This window comes from Onychostoma macrolepis, chromosome 22, assembly GCF_012432095.1.
Source record: "Onychostoma macrolepis isolate SWU-2019 chromosome 22, ASM1243209v1, whole genome shotgun sequence".
NCBI lineage: Eukaryota > Metazoa > Chordata > Actinopteri > Cypriniformes > Cyprinidae > Onychostoma > Onychostoma macrolepis.
The window spans coordinates 11,346,927-11,369,181 of NC_081176.1; the positions used below are offsets into that span (position 1 = coordinate 11,346,927).

Below are 22,255 nucleotides of genomic sequence, written 5' to 3' on the forward strand. Positions count from 1 at the left end.
CACACACACACACACACACACACACATACAGGTGCATCTCAATAAATTAGAATGTCGTGGAAAAGTTCATTTATTTCAGTAATTCAACTCAAATTGTGAAACTCGTGTATTAAATAAATTCAGTGCACACAGACTGAAGTAGTTTAAGTCTTTGGTTCTTTTAATTGTGATGATTTTGGCTCACATTTAACAAAAACCCACCAATTCACTTTCTCAACAAATTAGAAAATTTCATAAGACCAATAAAAAAAAAAAACATTTATAGTGAATTGTTGGCCTTCTGGAAAGTATGTTCATTTATGTACTCAATACTTGGTAGGGGCTCCTTTTGCTTTAATTACTGCCTCAATTCGGCGTGGCATGGAGGTGATCAGTTTGTGGCACTGCTGAGGTGGTATGGAAGCCCAGGTTTCTTTGACAGTGGCCTTCAGCTCATCTGCATTTTTTGGTCTCTTGTTTCTCATTTTCCTCTTGACAATACCCCATAGATTCTCTGTGGGGTTCAGGTCTGGTGAGTTTGCTGGCCAGTCAAGCACACCAACACCATGGTCATTTAACCAAGTTTTGGTGCTGAGTTTTTTCAGTTGGTGGCACTAATGCACCTAAAGCTGGCCTGCCAACCTCCAACAAACAGAAAAGAAGAAGAAGAAGACATCACCATGGCCCCTCACTCTCTTTCACTCACTCTCTGTTGAGTCAGCGTTGAGGTAAGTTGAGCTATTAACTCACTGTGCTTTGTATATTTACAGTCATAGTTTCTGCTGACTGAAATATACAGTTATCACAGCAGGCAACAATGTGAGGAACTAATGTTAAATTCACTGACCTGAGTGATATTTGTGTTTTTATATGCAATACTTTTATTAATCAAAATATGAATTAAACAAGTATAATCAATGTGAAAATGGTCATGCATACTATCTACTATTATGAACATGGGTTTTCTATATGTAAGGAGGCTACAAAAGAGTGTATTGTAATCAAGTTATTCTGCTATTATAAACGTGTGTGTGTGTGTGTGTGTGTGTGTGTGTGTGTGCGTGCGTGCGTGCGTGCGTGTGTGTGTGTGTGAGGAGGCCTGCAGGCGAGTAATCAAGTTATTCTACAATTATGATCATATGTTTCCTGTGTGTAGGGAGGACTGCAGGAGAATAAAATGTGTACATTGTATGGGGGTAGAAGGACTGTGTATGAAATGGATTGAACAGGCCTTGAGGAAAAACTATATAAAGAGTGTGCAGACACAGACTCGACAGATTCTTTGCAGTCTGTTGGCTTCATTGTCTCTGATAATAAAGTCTATCTTCTGGCATCAAAACCTCAAGACTTTGAGAGTGATTTCTCAGAGAATCTCCAGAGTCTTTGTCTGCCCACACTTTTATACAATGTTCAATACTGCAGACAGGAGGCGTCAATTTATGTTAGGATAAAGGAAGAGGCCTCGCACACAGCTTTATCGAATGGTGCAGCTTTACCATAACATGCATGTCAGCACATTCCATTCTCATGCAAGCATCTGTACACAAATACATAGGCAAATACATGATTATAATAGAATAACTTGATACATAAATGGCTATATTCACATTGATTATACTTGATTAATTCATATTTTGATTAATACAAATCATTTTCAGGAGTGTCAGAGATTCTGACAAGCTTAACTCAATCACATCAATAGTTCCTGTTTTCACCTCATTGGTTATGCCTTCAGATCACTTCTGAATTGCTGCTTAGAGCTCATTTCACTGGCACCTTAAAATACTGACGATGTAAATGAAATTAAACCCAATTTGAGGGAATTACACAGATGTTGTTTGTTTGTTACAAATTTGTATAGGCTATTCTTTATTTATACTTTTATTTTGTCATTCTTATCATAATTTATGGTAGTTTCTTTTAGTTGTAGAATTTATTCATATTTTTTCTATATTTCTATATAGATATCTACCTGAATGTTAGGGGTGTAACATTAATGCTTAAATGTGTCATTTAGTATTTAAAAACAAACAAACACATAAACTGATTTATTTTTTTTATTTCTGCAGATCTGCCCATCCTGCCACACTGCAGTTTGCTTTAAATGAAGCTCCTCCCATGGCAATTCACCAATAAATGCTGGAATATTCCCACTGGTCTATGAGTGAAGAAGGTAGAGTTTGTGAAAGAATATTTGGAAGATCACTGTACCCATTTCATGAAAGTTCCCATATAATTCATTTATTTTAAAATTGTTGTATAGCAGTTGTCTACTTTCTGCTATTACTTCAAGGTTGACTTTTGTCTTTTCCTTCACATTTCTGTCTTTTTTTTAATTGAAAATAAACATTTTAACATTTAATTTTAGGCCTGATTGAGAAAGAGAATGAATGAAGTGGAGAACAATCATGTCTAAACTATAGAAATAGTTGAGTTGCTCACTGAAAAGAAGAGCCAAAAATCTTTGGCCTGCCCCCAGTGTGGGAAGACCTTTATTACAGCTTACAAATTGAAGCTGCACCAGAGGTTTCACGCTGTGACGAGATTCAGGTGATCAGGACATCTGAAAATGCATGAGAGGATCCACTCTGGAGAGAAACCGCACACATGTGATCAGTGAAGAGAAGTTTTGCCCATGCAAACACCCTTAAATTACATCGGTGTTCTCATTCTGGAGAAGAAACATTTAACTGTGATCAATGCGGCAAACAATTTCTTTGGGCAGAATCCCTGAATAACCACCTTAAAGTTTATACAAAGGAGACGCCTCACATATTATCTGTGTTAAAAGGGGTTTTCATGGACTGACTATTTTAAATTACACCAGAAAAGACACAGCAGTGTGATGGATCATGTGTGCTTTGATTGTGAGAAGACCTTTACCACAGCTGATAAACTGAAACAGCACCAAATAATTCACACTGGAGAATTTTTTTTTTACAAGTGTTTACACTGTGACGAGCTTCAGTCGGTCAGAACATTTGAAAAATCATAAGAGGATCCACACTGGAGAGAAACCTTATCACTGCCCTCCATGTGGGAAGAGTTTCACTTGTTCACGGTCTCTACTATGTCACATAAAAAACACCACATGTCTGAAATCAAAGTAGTTCTTGTTCAGATCAAACACTTTCCAGTGCATTGCTGCATCCTCACCAAACGTGACCCAATAATGCATTGAGCAATAAAAGCTCTTTCATATAAATCTGTCCTACGCAGTCAAAAAAAGCATTTATCTAAAGCTGGGCGCACATGTCACGGTGCACACAGCAGGGAGGAATGAGGAACACACAGACGAGGATAAACTCAAATTAACAGTCTTTAATGATGACATCAGGGCATGACAAGGCAAGGCTGACACACAGACAGGAACACTGGGAATAACGAGTAGACCAGACAACACGAAACAGAACGGGCAGGAACTTAAATACACAGGTTAATTGCACAAACACAACTGGAACATAATTAACTAATGATCACATTAAACAAGGACAGGAAACAAACCAAATATGGACACAAGAGGTGGGAACACATGACACACACGACAGAGTCCTGACACACTGTGCAATTTTTTTAATAGTCCTTTACGATTATACTTGTCAGACTGTACGAACACGATGATTATCTAACGATTTTTCTTTACATTTTATAAATGAGGCCTGACCAGCTTGTCTCTTCACCCCTTCACACACACGCTCATCAACAAGTATTTATTGTTGCTGCAGTCTACGATTGTTTGTTGTTGTTTTTGTTGAGATTTCGTATCTTTTTTTTCAACTGTGAAACAATGGCCCAAGTCAGTGTTGGCACCTTGTATGTGCATAAAAACAAAGTATAATTTGGACTTCACATACCAAAAGCAAACAACGAGTGGTTGCTAATATACACTGTCTGAATATTTGTATTCAATATACAATAAACTATTGGAGAAGTAGTATTAAGAAGCTGTGGGAACAAAGGTTATAAAAAGCCAGATGCGTCTGAGAAAACTGAGAGAAACTTATGGCCCACTGAACAGTGACTGGAAAATAAGGTGGTTTCCATAAAACTACTGCTAGTTATTAAAGGTTAAGAAATTATTAGCATCTTACCCCTAAAAGGTCTTCCCACAATCAAAGCACATACGATCCTTCACACCACTGTCTTTTCTGGTGTCATTTTAAAGCACTCCACTCACTAAAAGTCTTTCCACACAAAGAGCACATGTGAGGCTTCACCTTTGAATGAACATTAGGTGACTCTTCAGGGTTTCTGTCCTAGAAAATGTTTTACCACACTGATCACAGTTATATGGTCTTTCTCCAGAATGTGAACAAAGATTAAATTTAAGACTGTTTCCATGTGCGAAACTCTTCCCACACTGATTACATGTGTACGGATTCTCACGTGCATGTTAAGGTGTGCTTTTAGTGTAAAACAAAGTGAAGACGAGTGAAATTTTTGCTGTCCCTTCTTCTCAGTTCAAATTTACTTTCATTCTGTGAGAAAGATTGTTTCTTCAGTTTTGACATGATGTTGTTTCTCCTCTTCTTCATGCAGTTCATTGCTCTCCTCATTCTCTTCCATCAGGTCTAAAAAGAGAGAGGGAAAAGGGTAATTTTCAATAAATCATTAGAAAACCAAAGACAGAAATAAAAAGGACATTTGCTGCAATTGCTATACAAAATTATGCGCTGTAAAAAGTGATAAGTTGACTTAAAAAAAATTGAGGAAACCCGTTGCCTTAAAATTATTGAGTAAATAATAATAATAATAAAAAAAGTTAAGTGAACTTGACAACTCACTTAACTTGTTATTTTAATTATCATTTACTTAAAAATTTCAAGGCAACAGGTTTCCTTAATTTTTTTAAGTTAAGTTAACTTATCACTTTTTACAGTGCATGTTTACTTTGATGTGTTTCTTTTTTTTTTTTTTTTTTTTAAATAATGTCGCAGGCACTTTCCATGAATTAGGTACACTGATCTTCCAAGTATTACTTTTAAAACATTGTAATCAGAAAAATCCAATGTTTTGTGGTGAGAACTTTTAAATGTTTTATTAACTATGCAATTATCTAATATAATAATACATTTGAATCTCAGAAATTTAAGTCAAATTGACAAAGTGTTGATTGCATTCATCAGCCCATTGTATCTGCCTTCTAAGGCTGTTTACACAGTAACAATGTGTTAAAAATTGTTTTTTGTTCTTTTGATGTTTCTACACATACATGCACTTATTTAATTATTTATTTAGTTAGTTAGTTGTATACTTTATAACAGATAGATTGAGGAATACTAAGAAGGTCGATGTCTAACTTTCAGAATGAATGAGGGGGAGGGTGGTGAATGACATCCCGGGTCCCTAAAGACCCAAGATATGTGTTTAAGGGTTTAAAAACAAAGGTGGGTTTTCTCTGTTGGTCAGGGTCACTTCTTGGTCAGCACTAAGCATCAAGTCCATACAGCCCAAGATGAGATCATGCAGATGGAGGAGGGATAATAACTATTATCTGGGTATCGTCATACTTAAGTAGGCTATCGGCATACTTAAGTATGACGAATGGATAGGCTACTTAACTGACTGACTACAACCATTAACTGAAGAACTGCTATGTTATAGGTGTTTTACAGCATCGTTAATGAAAAATCAAGAGTAAACACCAATCTCTTTGTTCTTCAGTATCTTCATGTTTCATTCTGGAGGGTTCTGGATCACTCACGTTCTCACTGTAATAACTATCTTTAAAGATTTCTGTTATTCCTAGTGATGGGCGCTTTCGAAATCTTTACAAATGATTTATTTAGAATAATTTAAATAATTTACTGCACATTTGCGGTTAATAAAACGGTCTCCCAAACAGAAAGGAAGCTGAAACTACTGCAAGAATGCGTGGCATATGTATTTATTTTGATGTTTTATTTATCGCAGACTGTGAGAAATAACATTGTTATAGACTTTTATAGTCTTTCAGCATATATGCTGACTCAAATCATCTGTTTCTACATTGTAAAAAAAAAAAAAAAAAGTTGAGCGAACTTAAAAAAACATTTTTTACCAGCTTCAGCAGATTTTTGAGTTTGCTTAATTTATTTTTGTGGGAGATTCTCAAATTTTTGTTGTATAAACTTAAAACGACAAGTTGAGAAAACTCAAAAATCTGCTGAAGCTGGTTGCCTTAAAATTTTAAATTGGCTCAACTTTTCTTTTTTTTTACAGTGTACCACAAACACTTAGAATAAAGTCAGATCTCCTGATGGTCCTGTAAGGGTTATGTTACTAGTACTTTAACAGCTAGTGTTACTAGCTGTTAAAAGGCCTCTTTTTATCATGTCAATAGTTTCTGTTTTCACCTCATTGATTATGCTGATATGTTTAAAGCACCTGTAAACTGCTACTTAAATCCCATTTCGTTGGTGTCAACAGCCACACCATCACCATAAATATTTTAAGAGCATTTCATTATAGTTTGTGATAAGCAGGTTTCATTTAAAAACAACAAAAAGTTAAAACCAGTGAGCAATAGCTCAGCTAAACGAATAGGTAAGTGATGTTTAATTGAAGTGTTATATTTTGGTTACAAATCTACATTTATTTCTGAATTTGTTTATTATTCTGTTTTTTTATTCTTAATTTTTTTTTTGTAAATTTGGATTATTTTAACTGTGGTACTTATTCATAATTTTCCTAATATTACTTTGTCTATATGTCCATATTAAGGATAAAGAATGTAAAAAAAAAAAAAAAAAAAAAGAAAAGAAAAATCACAGACAAAACAGAAATAGACAGAATATTAAAATAATGAATTCAATAACTTTACATTTTGATTAATGGGTATATACACATACTGCATGCTTAAAATGTGGGAATGAGTCAAAACATCTGTTTTATTTCTGATTTTTGATTTTTTTATTTCTGCAGATCTGCTCCTCCTACCACAAGTACTTTACCTTCAGTGAAGCTCCTCCCACAGAAATTCACCAATAAAAGTTGGAATATTCCCATCAGTGAAGAAGAGTTTTCAGTGACAACAGAAGTGATCCAGAACCCTGCAAAATGAAACCTGAAAATACTAAAGAACAGAGAGGTTGGTGTTTATTCTTTATTATTCATTTATGATGCTGAAGAACATTAAGGTAATACAACTTAAATAATTTGATCAGATTTACTGGTTGTATTTAGTCCTACGAGCTGTGAAACAACAGCAGTAGCAAACAATATACTGAACACTTTCCATGAAATGGGTATGAAATCAGCCTCAAACTGAAATTTATATCTTTTGTTTTTTTGACAAATAATCAGTGAAAGGAGGATTTAATATTATATGAGCTGCTTATTTATTTCTTTTATATCTCATTCAGAAATTTCGCAACACTGTTACTTAAATTTTTTAAATGTGTAAATAATACATTTCCATCTCTGACTGACATCAAAAGTAACTAAAGGTATCAAATAAATAAACCACATTTAGCAAGTTAAGCAAAAGCTGATTTATAGTTAAACTTGCAATTCTCATAAATTGTAAGAAGTTATTTGTAGTTATAGAATATTTATAGTTTATTTTTGGCGCTGGTGATGCAGTCAGATATAAAGTTGTGTAAAAGCTGAGACTGGATAGAGATTATTTTCTTATCTTCCTGTAGAAAGGCTCCAAATGATGTCACTTCCTGATATGAGAGATTGTGATAGGTGTGAAAATTTTAAGAAATGGTCTTTTTTTTTAAATACGCAAAAGTGTGTCATAATAACAGGGTTGAGTGAGCATGCTATTGCTAATAAATTGTTCATTTGAAAGTAGTTCATGATTTTTTTTAAATAAATAAAGTTATGTAATATTACACAATTGTGTAGCTGATAAAATATATTCAATAGCTCTTATGGCTACAAATACATTGGTTTTGAAGCAGTAATATATAAAAAATAATAATTGGAAGACTGATGTTCATAATAACTAATTTATAAAAATTAATCATAAAGATCATATTTTTGTGTAGCAACTGTATTATTTCTGCTATTACATCAGGGTTATTTTTTATGTCCTTTCCCTTCACATTTCTGGCTTTAAAGTTTTTAAATGATTTACTGAAAACTTTTTTGCTTTCATTTTAGACCTGATGGAAGAGAATGAGGAGGGTGAAGAACTGAGTGAAGCAGAAGAAAAACATGTCAAAACTGGAGTAAAACAAGCTCAACGTAAGTTTTTACTGAGAAGAACCCCCCCCCAAAAAAAGAGTTTCCCATACAAGCAAAGTCTTAAAGTTCACATGAGAGATCATAGTGAAGAGAAGCCGTACACATGTGATCAATGCGGGAAGAGTTTTACACAAAAGGGACACCTTAAGAGACACATGATAATCCACACCGGAGAGAAACCATACACATGTGATCAGTGCGAGAAGAGTTTTGCATATGAAAGCACTTTTAAAAGACATTTGCAATCTCATTCTGGAGAAAAAACATTTAACTGTGATCAGTGTGGCAAAACATTTTTTAATGCAGCTCATTTGAAGATCCACTCGAATGTTCATACAAAGGAGAAGCCTCACATGTGTTCCTTGTGTGGAAAGAGTTTTTCACGGATGGGTACTTTAAAATTACACCAGAAAAGACACAGCGGTGTGAAGAATCATGCATGTGTTGATTGCGGGAAGACCTTCTTTACAGATGCTGAACTGAAAAAGCACCTGACAATTCACAATGGAGAAAAACCTTACAAGTGTTCACACTGTGACAAGAGATTCAGTCGATCAGATTGTCTGAAATCACACGATAAGATCCACACTGGAGAGAAGCTGCACATGTGATCAGTGTGGAAAGAGTTTTACACATCAATCAAACCTTAAGGTTCACAAGAAAAGCCACACTGGAGAGAAACTGCACACATGTGATCAATGTGGGAAGAGTTTTACACTAAAAACATCCCTTAACATACACATGCGGATCCACACCGGAGAGAAGCCGTACACTTGCGATCAGTGCGGGAAAAGCTACAGACAGATGGGCATTTTTAAATTACATCTGCGTTGTCATTCTGGAGAAAAACCATTTAATTGTGATCAATGCGGTAAAAACTTTTTTTGGGCGCAATCTCTAAAGACGCACCTGAAAGTTCATACACAGGAGAAGCCTCACATGTGCTCTTTGTGTGGAAAGAGTTTTAGTCAGCGAGGTACTTTAAAAAGACACCAGCAAAGTCACAGTGGTGTGAAGGATCATATGTGCTTTGATTGTGGGAAGACTTTTGTTACAAATGCTGAACTAAAACTGCACCAGAGAATTCACACTGGAGAAAAACCTTACGAGTGCTCACATTGCGACAAGAGATTCAGTCGGTCAGGATATCTGAGAACACATGAGAGGATCCACACCGGAGAGAAGCCGTATCACTGCCCTCCATGTGGGAAGAGTTTTACTCAATCATCTTCTCTACTCAGCCATACATGTCTGAACAAAAAGAAGTTCATTTTCAGATCTAGCACTTTAAAGTGCAATTCTGCATCCTCGCCAATTGTGAAAGCTAAAAAGCTCTCTTCTATATAAATCTGTCTTAACCAGCTGTAAAATGCGACAGGACAAAGACACAATCCAAAATTGTTACGGTGAGATCAACTCAAATTTCCTCCCTAAAATGTGTGAAAATGAAAAAGTGAGCTGACTTCTGCTGTGCTGAAAATGTGATGATGAAGATCAAGTGGATCCCAGTTTCATTTACCGTGCCTTAGCAAATGAGAAAAACTGTAATGCAGTTGAAAGACTACTGTAACACTTGTCGGGTTTTTCAAAGATCTCATTTTCTGATTATTTCAATAAGGTATTAGGCCTACTGTAGAACTGTAGCGAATTGCTGTCTTGTTCATTTTTGTATTATGTTAGGTTTTGAACTTAGGTTTAACACTTTTGAAAAGAATATGTTAGCATGTGCAAATTGGCATGAGTTGTGGCCTTGTTTATATCTGAGTGAGAAAAGAATTCATGTAATTTGAAAGATGTAGTCACTGAATTCAAGTCATTTTGTGCAAAAGCAATTAAATCATCCACAGTTTAGCCCACATAAACTGTTGTTGTGCTCATTGTGTCAAAAGTTTTGAAAAAAATGACCTAAGTTTTGACAAATGTGTTTTAGCGATTGTAAAACACTTTAATTATTTAGTTCAGTGACCGTTTTTGCAGGTTACATAATTACTCCAAGAGATGGCGACAAGTGACTGTGTTTTTGTTGTGTACCGATGCCGAGAAGAGTGTTCCTGCACAACCGGAGGAGCTGCAGTTTCAGGACCGCAGTTCTAGGACCTTATTCTTTTTTAACAGCGCCACCTACCGAATTCGATTTATAATGAAACAAATGTTAATTACAAAGTGTGTAGTACCTGCTTGAGTAACAATTTTAAATTTAAACAAATGAATTTACACTTAAAATACAAATGAAAATGTATTTCAATTTTTAAACAACTGAAAAAGTGAAGTCTTAGCTCCTTGAAATATATTGATTAACCCCCTTAAATGTAACTAATTAGCTCATTATCAGATAGCCTAATAAAGAATCAAATGAAATGGACCCGTTTCACAAGACTGTGACAATGCGTTTAATGGTCATCAGCATCATAAATCCTCAAAAGTTCTTCATATTTGTATTTTTTTTTTTTTAAATGTATGTACATTTATAACACTATTCTTTGTATTATATTACCTTTGCATCAAATTACAAAAAATAGTTAACGCTAATGCGAGGGTGTTTCTAATACAGCGTCTGTGGGAGGGACGGTAAATTTGACATCATTTGCTCTTCTGACTGCTGTTATCAGTCTTTCTCAATTTTTTTCCTTTTATTGAAAGTCATGAAAACATTATCGTAGAGTTTTTATTTTTCTATTTGAGCAAATGGGAATGCAAAAAAATATATTTGTGGTACTCTCTCATTCACTGCTCTTCAAGTTAACCCAACTATGATGACTTCCGCTGCTGAGAAACCCAGAAATGTGAAAAAGGTCCATCAGCATGTGCAGTCATTAAATTACAGCCAGATGTTATAAAGTTTGTAAAGAGGCAAGACACAACTCTCAAGAATGATTCAAGAATTTATATTTATATACTCAAACAACAACAACAAAAATGCATTTGTGACCCTGGACCACAAAACCAGTCTTAAGTCGCTGGACTATATTTGTAGCAATAGCCAAAAACACATTGTGTGGGTCAAAATTATCGATTTTTCTTTTATGCCAAAAATCATTAGGATATTAAGTAAAGATCATGTTCCATGAAGATATTTTGTAAATGTATTACCGTAAATATATCAAAACTTCATTTTTGATTAGTAATATGCATTGCTAAGAACTTCATTTGGACAACTTTAAAGGTGATTTTCTCAATATTTAGATTTTTTTGCACACTCAGATTCCAGATTTTCAAATAGTTGTATCTCAGCCACATACTGTCCAATCCTAACAAACCATACATCAATGGAAAGCTGATGTATAAATCTCAATTTCGAAAAATTGACACTTAAGACTGGTTTTGTGGTCGAGGGTCACATTTATTGGGACATCCAGTGTTATAATGTTGCTTTTTGTCATTGTAGTTGAATGAGGTAAAAATTATTTTTAATTTGAAAGGCAAATTTTTGAATGCTGACTGGAGAATTTTTTCCCACATTCACATTTTCAGAACTATTTTCAGCTTATAGTCTTATGGAAAACTCAAGCTTTAGCAGCAGGTCTAGGTACATTTATTTTAACAGTAATTTTGAGTGAAGTGCCAAGATCTAATCTGCTCTTTCAAGCCAGTGCATGTCTTTTGTAGAATTTGGATTAGTATATTATTTCTTAATGATCAGTCTGAACTGTTTGAATAATCATGTCAGGCATGTTAAAACAGCACAACTCTCTCAGTCTTCACAAGAAATTTAGACACGTAGTTTCCACACATATTTATATATGCCGCAAGCAACAAAGGTCCAGCAGCAGCAGAGATCAGCACGTTCAGAGATGAGTCTGTGGGCCGTGTGCTAGAATGATAAAGAAAGACAATCATTAATAAGAGAAAAATGTAGAAAAAATTAAGCCAAACTGACTTTGTCCTATTCGGCAGATTTTGTGTGCATTTGAGGTCTTGCAGACTTGCGTGTCCCATTCAGGGGCGGTTCTAAGATCTCATGCTCAGGGGGGCTTAGCCCTCAGAGAGAACATTATACAAATTACCTAAATATACTTAACAGTGCTTGTGAAAACAAGTGCTCATAAATGTCTAAATAGTGTAAAGTAAATTCAATTATGTTGGCAGTTTAAATTGAAAACCATACCCCAACATAATGACAATATAATTAATTCATATATCCTTGGCTTCTTGTTGATGCCAAAGTTTCTCAGTGAAATCAATAGGATTCCCTAAAATATAATCCAGTGCCTTAAAACGTGATGCCAAGGGGTCCTAACCAAAAATCCACTGCCAAGCATCCACAAGCTTAACGTAATCAGAACTTGCATTTATTTTATTTTATTTATTTTTAATAAGTTTTATTTTGCCACTTGTTTCATTTTTTTCCCCCTTGTGGCTTGCCTTGTTGTTTTGTTCATTGTGAGTATTATGTTTATTCCTGCCTTGCGAGACTTGCATATCTCTCTGATATTCTCATGTGTCAAGGCTCTGACTCTGTAGAACAGTCTTGTCAAAACACCACCACTGCTCATTCTGCGTCTCTTGCAATTTCCGTGAAAATACCTGCGCATAAACAGGTCTAGACAAGTGGAGCTGGGGGAGGAGGCAGGAATGACTCAAACTGCGCTGCTGGACTGTTATTGCTGTAGTAGGGTTAGTGTCTGCTTATTTGTGATTGATGTAAGTGACCAATAGAAGTCATTTAGACATTTATTACATAAATATTAGAATTGTATTATAGGAACAAAAACACTGTAATACTCACCTATAGCTGACGCTGATTGGTCAGTTATGGGTTATGTATGACGTATTTGTGATTTCAGGGGTTAATGTTTATTTTTTGTATTTTCATGACTTCACAATTTAAATGTGTATTTCTGTGTATGTGTGCTAACTTCATAATTTTTTTGGTATTGTATTTAATTTTCGTTGTACTCCCAGTTTGACTAAATTGAATGTCAGGTGACACTTTCTGATTAACTTAACCTGGAAGTGTTAGCGCAAACTGAATGACAAGATGTGAATTCAGCAGTGATGGGAATAACGGCTTTATAAATAAAAGGCGTTACTAATGGCGTTATTTTTTTCAGTAACGATCAATCAAAAGAATTACTGTTTCCCCCGTTACAACGCCGTTACCGTTACTGACAATAAAATGTGGCGTTACTATATTATTAGAATTTAATTTTTCAGTTCATCTGAATGGATGCGCAGTGTAGCTGTATTTGACGTACCATAAACTCTAGTGTGAAGCGCACGACTCGCCGTCGCTTTCTCTCACATACACGCAAGCAAAGAAAGATACAGAGCAAGAGAGTCTTTCATAACATGCATAATTGACGCGCTACATGTAAACGATATTCTTTGTTGTATTTTCCTGTCAAAATAACGGAGTTCCTTTGGAATTCTTCAGCTTTTAAGAACTGCCGGTTTCTCTGGTAGTGGGCGGAACTAATGCGCAAACGACAATCTCATTGGCTGGCGCTCACCTGTTATCGTCCCTGTTTTGATTTCAGCAAATCAATTCGAGCAAACGCCAACAACGTGATTAATATTCATGAACCCAGCAGCTCATTAATCCTTAGTGCGTTTTATATTGATGACTAATATGCATTCGTACTTGGTTATTCTAATTACTAAAGTTCTATCATCATATAATATTAAATTATCATAATATTATATTATAATGCTTGACTGACTGATACTAAGTGTCAGTAGATAAATAGTGTAGATTAATATACAATGTTTTATAATAATAGTTTATTCTTTTTAGTGTCCATTTCATTCATTTAACATATTTAATATTGGGGGCACCCAAAGTTATTTGACATTTGAACATTTTTTTAAAAGTAACGCAATAGTTACTTTCCCTGGTAATTAGTTACTTTTATAATGATGTAACTCAGTTACTAACTCAGTTACTATTTGTGAGAAGTAACTAGTAACTATAACTACTTTTTTAAAGTAACGTGCCCAACACTGGAATTCAGATACACATAGTGCTTAAAGTTCTGAGGCTGTGGTTATTGTGTTTATGATGGTAAGGGATCGAGTCGATCCAGCTGTAATTTGCCTATGAATCTCCCATCAGTCCCATTAAATAATGAGCTTTGACTGGCCTTTATGAGAGCTATGGGAGCACCTTGATCTCCAAACATCCATAATTTGCCAGGTAACAGAAAAACAGAAACAAAATATACCAAATTACCAACTTTCTTGACCATACAAGCTAAACAAAGATGTACAGGACAGAACAAATGTTATTTTCAAACATTTAACACTTAAAATTACATTTAAAAAAAAAATGTGTAATTAACTCTTTGTATAAAAAGGAAAGGTCAACACTTTAATGTCCATTAATAAAAAATCAAGCACATAAAATCTCATCAAACTGACAAAAGCAGTTGTTACATCATCAAGATTTTTTTATTTTTTCACCAGGATAACATCACTGCAGTTCGATGGAATAGATTCAGTCACATAATCAATAATTACAATTCCAGCCATGACATTCCAAGAAAAAAGAAAGAGACTGTTTATTCTTGTTTTATAATCCCAGATACATTACTGAGTTTTCCTCTCCGGTTCAGTTCTTCTGGATCTGATGTCATGAACCAGTACACAACAACATCAGCAACAGCAGCCACGCCCACCACAGCAGAGACGACCAATTGGATCACAGCTCCTTTTGACTCCAGTTGTCACAGTCTGTAGAAAGACGTAGGCACTAAATTAAAAACTGCATTATAGACTTTTGACATGTCTACTCATACTCGTTTAAGGTATCAGGTACTGGTATTTAAGGTACTGTGAAGAAACACTGATAACACAAATGTTCTACCTGAACATGTCTGACAGAGTTGATAGGTGTCCAGATGTTTGGTCTGGGTGCTGACAGGATTGTTCACTACACAGCTGTAGTTGTTTTTATCCTGATACTCCACCTCCAGAGGAAGAGAGAGACTGATGCTGAGATCAGACACACTGATGCTGGACAATAAACTGTTTCCTTTGTACCAGGAGAGAGTCACATGACTCACATTCACCACTGAACACAGCAGCACACTTTTGAACCCCGAAGATGATGATGATGATGAACACTGAGGAGAGTATCTGGTGATGACAGGAACAGGCACAGGAGCTGGAGAGTAAATAAACAAATACATCCAAGAATAAGTAGCCTACAACTCACAGTAGGTAAGAGGGGCGTTACGTAAATATAAAATTAAGAGTAATAGGCTACTCACCATAAACAGTGACAATTATTTTTTTTTGCAACTCTCTCAGTCCGAGATCGATACTTAGTTCATAAACTCCAGTGTGTTCATTAGTGATATTTGTGACGGCGAGATCTCCAGTCTGTCTTTCGATCAGCACTCTGTCTCTGAATATCGTGATATCGTCTGTAAAAATGTTACCCGCCTGTATTTTGATTATACGAGTTCTGTTCGATCCAAACCTCCACTCGATCTCATGATCGCCCTGCATTTCAGTAAAACCAGTCCGGAGAGTGAAAGAACCTCCCTCCATCGCTGACACGAGCTCATCTGTCTCAGCGCCTAGAGATCAAAATTAAAAGTAGGCTAAATCTAAACGTCAAATATTTAAATAGCCTAATTTAAACCCTTAATATTAGCCTATAGCTAATCTGTACTAACACCGAGGCCTTAAACAGGCTTACATTTATTACTTACCAATCAGAGGAAAAAAACATAAACAGAACAAAACAAGCCCGTGAATCATTTTCTTCAACCGTTTGAGATCCGTTCAATGTCTGAAAAAAAAAAAAACGAGGTCGATTTCAAGAAACACGACAGAATTGCGTTTAACAATGTTTCATTGTCATAAACACTGTGTGCAGATAACTTTTCGGTGAGTCAAGCAGATAAAAACTCTTCAGCCAATCGGAGAAAAAACCAACTCTTTCAGTCTGCGCGCTTCCGTGTGTAGCCTACATCAACGCGACAGTAAGAGCAACAGATGGTGTCGCAGGTCAGCTTCGCATCTCGCTTTATGTCCCTTTATCTAGCCTTTTATAACACCATAAAATAGTAATCCGTGTTTAGTAACTTGCTTCCACAGAAACCATGATATATGATTGATTTGACCGAATAGGGATCCCTGACACACAGTAGAGAAGAAGATCAACAAGGATATATTAAGTGCATGAATTTTGTTTGATAAAAATCAAATCTGACTGTTTATGGATCCACTGCTTTGTTTTATAATGTAAATATTTGTCTAGAGTGGAAATATGTCTTTATGGAAAAGAATCTAGGCTATTACCTATAAATCAACTGCACACATGCAACAGTAAACGTTTGTCCACTCAAGAGAAACCTCATTCATTTGGGTCATTCTGTCACTAAACTGACCTGAGTTAAACACAGACCACAGCAGGTTTGACTCAGATTAGGAGCTGCTAGAGTCTCAAAAGCATAGAGTGCAAATTGAATTAACTCTTTTTATTCCAAAATAAAGTTGTTTTGAGGGGATGAGATTCATGTTAGAAGGCCTTCATACATAATAAAGCTCAGACATAGAGTTTTTCATTTTTTTAAAAAATGGTTATTCATTTAACTTCTTACCAAACACCAATAGTGTTACAAAATAACACCAAGTATGAACAAAATAAGTTTATAAACTTTAAAATATATCTCAAATGTTACAGTTTCGTCGGGTTTTGTTTTCACAGTAGGCTAATTAGGCGTGATATTTACTTTTTTTATTACTTAAAGCAACATTTTTAAAACCTTTTTATTTTGGTCACATTATTATTATTATTATTATTATTAATTTATTCATGAATTAATTAATTTTAGAATTATGCTGAATGTCTGTATTGGATTACTGTGACAGTTTTATTGCAAGGAATAATACATTTTTTTTGCAATAAAAATGGATTACCATAATGATTTTCACTAATTCATCACAAATTTTCACAATCACTTTTAAAGTTCAATTTCAACAAAATATTCAACATTTATTTTACTGACTATTCAGAATATGACAAGCCTCGAATAAACAAGCATTTAATGATTTTGATCTAGCCAAGGTCGACTTTGGAACGTTTCGAAATAGCAGGTGTATGAAGCAACACGCCCGCTTTCTGAAGAAAGCACGTGACTTGGAAGGTTTGATACTAGTCCATCAACCCTGAATCAGTGCTGTTGTAGTTTAGACGCGGTCAGAAGCGACATCAGTATGAGGAATTATACCTTCCTTTTTGGGGTTTTATTACTCGTGAACGGTGAGTAACACTTGGTTTTTAAAAAAATTAATTTAACATAGGCTATTCGTTTTCAGTATAAATCGGAAACAGGCGACAGCAACATTGTAAGGAGATTTTGAGGGTAAGTTGTTTGTGCACGTGTGTGTTTAGTAGTGAACAGTAGAGGGCGTTACTATTTTGCACGAAAACTGGCTGCAACACGAACGCATGCCCTACTGTTTTAACAGAACAGAACAGAAAGAAGAAAAAAAAAAAATAAGTGACTCTCTCAATCAGTTGGTCAGTCACTCTATTGAACTCTAGTCCGGTTGAGTTACTGTTGCTCACATTCAGAGTGCGGCTATATAAAAGTAGGCCTATAAACTACCATCAAGCTCATAATTAGATGACTGATGTTGTTGCAACCTGCCCTTCTAACATTAGGCCTACCGTGGGTGGGTTTTTACTTGGTTTTGCAAGTTCTACTTGTTCAGAATAGGTATGTCACTCCAAACCCCCAATGTTTATTCAAAAAATAAAAGTTAAAAAAAGAAGGATTACATTAAAGCAGCAAATAAAATGTATGCATTTTGCCATTTGTTCAGTCTTTGTGTGTCAGTGTGAAACATCCATGCTTGTGTGCTGAGTTGTGTTGAGTCATTTAATATCCAATAACTTAAATCCAAAGAATCAGAATAGACGTAATTTGCATGCATTGTAGAAATGACAAGACACATTAGGCTTAATTTTCAAGAGACACAATGCAACAAATCTGTTTACTTGCATTACCGACATTATGAAAAACTGAAATACTTCCAAAGCTACTGCATTTTGTAAATATACTAGACTGCTGAAAAAATTTGGTGTATTAAGAGACTGAGATTGAGCTCAGTAAAATGACTGGTTTTATGGTAATTAGGTATTTGCAAGGAGTATTTGTAAACTATGACACAAAATTAAATTTAGCATTGCAAGAACATGTAGTTCAGGGACTAACTTTAAATGAGCTCATAATATCCCATCTGTACTGTACAGTGTGAATGAAAAATGCTCAAACTCGTGAAACTATATTGTCAAATATAATATTGTCATTTCCCAGTACAAATACAGGAATATAACTGTACACAAACAATAGGCTATTTTGTCTGAGAAATTGCTTTCATTAATATGCTGTAATTACAGCACAAATATTACAATAATATACAGGTTTACAATACTATAGTGTTATTTAACAAAATTGTTTCTGTTTGTTTTTCAGGTGTGTTTGGTGTTGATGCAGATGAAGTGTCAGTATCAGTGATGGTGGGAGATTCTGTCACTCTACATACTGATGTTACTGAAGTACTGAAAGATACTAAGATAATATGGAAGTTTGGTGATGAAATCATTGCTAGAATGAATGAAGCAGATGCAAATCCCTCTACATATGATGGTTCCAGTGCGATATTCAGAGACATACTGAAGCTGGACACACAGACTGGATCTCTGACCATCACAAACATCAGAACTGAACACATTGGACATTATAGTGTAGACATCAAGAGCACAGATGCAAAATTGAAGACATTCCGAGTTACTGTCCATGGTGAGTAACTCATGTCAATCACCTGTGGACAGTTTAGATGCTGTGGAATGAATACAAGTTTTAACATTATGGGTTAAGCTATTATTATTAGGTTTGTCATTTTTATGTCAACTTTAAAAGAAAAGAAAAAAAAGATGTTGATGACCAAATCAGATGTCTCAAAATGATACAAAATTAATTTTGTGTTGAATTACAGTTTGTTCGATTGTTTAATTTCTTTCTTATTGTATTTATCTAATATTTTTCTTTAACTACACGAGGCTATGCTTTTAGGGAGATTTGTTCATTCTCTAAACAATCAAAAGCCTTTTTTTGTTGCAAATTAACAATCTTATGTGACGCTATATTGAAATCCGTTTGAAAGGTATACAGGTGCTGGCCATATAATTAGAATATCATCAAAAAGTTGATTTATTTCATTAATTCCATTCAAAAAGTGAAACTTGTATATATTCATTCATTACACACAGACCGATATATTTCAAATGTTTATTTCTTTTAATTTTTGATGATTATAACTGACAACTAAGGAAAATCCCAAATTCAGTATTTCAGAAAATTAGAATATTACTTAAGACCAATACAAAAGAAAGGATTTTTAGAAATCTTGACCAACTGAAAAGTATGAACATGAAAAGTATGAGCATATACAGCACTCAATACTTAGTTGGGGCTCCTTTTGCCTGAATTACTGCAGCAGTGCGGCTTGGCATGGAGTCGATCAGTCTGTGGCACTGCTCAGGTGTTATGAGAGCCCAGGTTGCTCTGATAGTGGCCTTCAGCTCTTCTGCATTGTTGGGTCTGGCATCTTCCTCTTCACAATACCCCATAGATTTTCTATGGGGTTAAGGTCAGGCGAGTTTGCTGGCCAATTAAGAACAGGGATACCATGGTCCTTAAACCAGATACTGGTTGCTTTGGCACTGTGTGCAGGTGCCAAGTCCTGTTGGAAAATGAAATCTGCATCTCCATAAAGTTGGTCAGCAGCAGGAAGCATGACGTGCTCTAAAACTTCCTGGTATACGGCTGCGTTGACCTTGGACCTCAGAAAACACAGTGAACCAACACCAGCAGATGACATGACACCCCAAACCATCACTGACTGTGGAAACTTTACACTGGACCTCAAGCAACGTGGATTGTGTGCCTCTCCTCTCTTCCTCCAGACTCTGGGACCCTGATTTCCAAAGGAAATGCAAAATTTACTTGCATCAGAGAATGTAACTTTGGACCACTCAGCAGCAGTCCAGTCCTTTTTGTCTTTAGCCCAAGCGAGACGCTTCTGACGCTGTCTGTTGTTCAAGAGTGGCTTGACACAAGGAATGCGACAGCTGAAACCCATGTCTTGCATATGTCTGTGCGTAGTGGTTCTTGAAGCACTGACTCCAGCTGCAGTTCACTCTTTGTGAATCTCCCCCACATTTTTGAATGGCTTTTGTTTCACAATCCTCTCCAGAGTGCGGTTATCTCTATTGCTTGTACACTTTTTTTCTACCACATATTTTCCTTCCCTTCGCCTCTCTATTAATGTGCTTGGACACAGAGCTCTGTGAACAGCCAGCCTCTTTTGCAATAACCTTTTGTGTCTTGCCCTCCTTGTGCAACGTGTCAATGGTCGTCTTTTGGACAACTGTCAAGTCAGCAGTCTTCCCCATGATTATGTAGCCCACAGAACTAGACTGAGAGACCATTTAAAGGCCTTTGCAGGTGTCTTGAGTTAATTAGCTGATTAGAGTGTGGCACCAGGTGTCTTCAATATTGAACCTTTTCACAATATTCTAATTTTCTGAGATACTAAATTTGGGATTTTCCTTAGTTGTCAGTTATAATCATCAAAATGAAAAGAAATAAACATTTGAAATATATCAGTCTGTGTGTAATGAATGAATATAATATACAAGTTTCACTTTTTGAATGGAATTAGTGAAATAAATCAACTTTTTGCTGATATTCTAATTATATGACCAGCACCTGTAGATTGGTGTGTTAGATTTAAGTGTGACACTAGAAATACATTCAAAATAAGATATCTAAGATTTCTTTTATAACTTAATACAAATTTATTTCTACATCTTTTGCACAACACCGTTTCAAAGCAGCTTCAGTTGTTTAGAAAATTGAATTTGTATCTGAAGAGCTGAATCTGAAATGCATTTGAATTTTAAATGTACTCTTAAAATGTAAAAATAACTTAATGGGAAGAAAGTCTATTAAACTGTTCAGTCTCAGAATTTAGACTCCTCTTTCAAAGTGTGATTGTGTGGAAATTACAGCATTATAAGCTCAATCTTTGTTTTAAATGTCTTCTGTTGTTCTCCTCATGTGTTTGTTGTTGAGACAGATGTTGTGGAGTCAGTGTCAGTGAGGAAGGGAGATTCTGTCACTCTACACACTGGTGTTAAAGTACAGAGAGATAATCAGATACTGTGGGAGTTTGGAGATGAAGTCATCCTTATTGCTCACTTAACCTTTTAACTGTCGCCCCCACTAGTTGAGCTCAAACACAAACATGACCTACACAAACAAAAACAGTCACAGTTCATGAACCCTCTGGACTACAGACATAACTGGGGTCTCTTTAGAAAGATGCCATTTATCCATTTGATGTTCGAGTATCCAAATGAAATACCTTAGTATAGAAAAATGGTAAGAGAAGCTTAACTATTTTGTAAGGTATTGCTGCATTAATTTAGAATAAGAGATATTCGGGAATAAACATATGAAATTGTGCCAGAGCAGTTTACAAAAGCAGTGACATTAAAGCCACACATCTGCACAAGATATAATTCAAATTTGAAGGGGCACCAATAAAAATCCTGTAAGCTTTATTTTTATTAGTGACAGTACCTTTGAAAAGACATACATTGACAGACAGGGAGAATGTTCAGAAAACATGTTTAATGACACTCATCCTTTCAGTAATTTAGTTTAGTTATGTCAGTGGCGCATAAATAATTGAATACACCTTCAGTAAAAACACAAATACTAAAACACCTATAGGCCTAGGATATACAAATTTGAAAATTTACAGAAGGCTAATCTGCAGAATACAAAAAGTCCAAATATTCTTTGTTATTATGGAGCCTATTCGTTGGCTGCATTTCCAATTCATTATAATTTTGCTAGCTTTTCTCTGGCTGACTGTGTTCAGTGAATATTAATAGGTCGGGCATATGCGGACGTCACAACAGCCGGTTGCACGCTGTTAGAATGTTTTCAATGACTGTCCAATCAGCGCTGCAGAAAGAACGCTGGGGGCGGGGTTACTGTGTTAATAAAACTCGAGAAAACCTTATAGTAGCTTATAGCTTTTACCACTGAAACAATATTGGTGTTCACAATTT

General features: G+C 35.4%; 3 protein-coding genes across 21 annotated transcripts in view; 1 reads left to right on the forward strand and 2 right to left on the reverse strand.

Moving 5' to 3' along the window:
• Window positions 1-22,255, reverse strand: part of LOC131530380 (prestalk protein-like) — a 159,734-nt gene that overhangs the window by 41,898 nt on the left and 95,581 nt on the right. The gene's annotated exons all lie outside the window — the stretch shown is intronic.
• Window positions 180-8,887, forward strand: LOC131530418 (zinc finger protein draculin-like). The gene is made up of 4 exons (XM_058760681.1): window positions 180-707; window positions 2,049-2,152; window positions 6,883-7,048; window positions 8,071-8,887. Exons 3-4 carry the CDS (start codon window positions 7,018-7,020, stop codon window positions 8,763-8,765), a joined length of 726 nt encoding a protein of 241 aa, XP_058616664.1. The 5' UTR covers window positions 180-707; window positions 2,049-2,152; window positions 6,883-7,017; the 3' UTR covers window positions 8,766-8,887.
• On the reverse strand, window positions 14,526-16,071 carry LOC131530420 (CD48 antigen-like). 3 transcript variants are annotated; one of them, XM_058760684.1, is made up of 5 exons: window positions 15,810-16,071; window positions 15,363-15,674; window positions 15,156-15,256; window positions 14,957-15,059; window positions 14,526-14,823 (listed from the first exon to the last, which is right to left on the reverse strand). In XM_058760684.1, exons 1-5 carry the CDS (start codon window positions 15,856-15,858, stop codon window positions 14,792-14,794), a joined length of 597 nt encoding a protein of 198 aa, XP_058616667.1. In that variant the 5' UTR covers window positions 15,859-16,071; the 3' UTR covers window positions 14,526-14,791. The 3 variants fall into 3 exon arrangements, with proteins under 3 accessions (XP_058616667.1, XP_058616666.1, XP_058616668.1); XM_058760683.1 differs by having other exon boundaries at window positions 14,957-15,256; XM_058760685.1 differs by lacking the exon at window positions 14,526-14,823 and having other exon boundaries at window positions 14,957-15,078.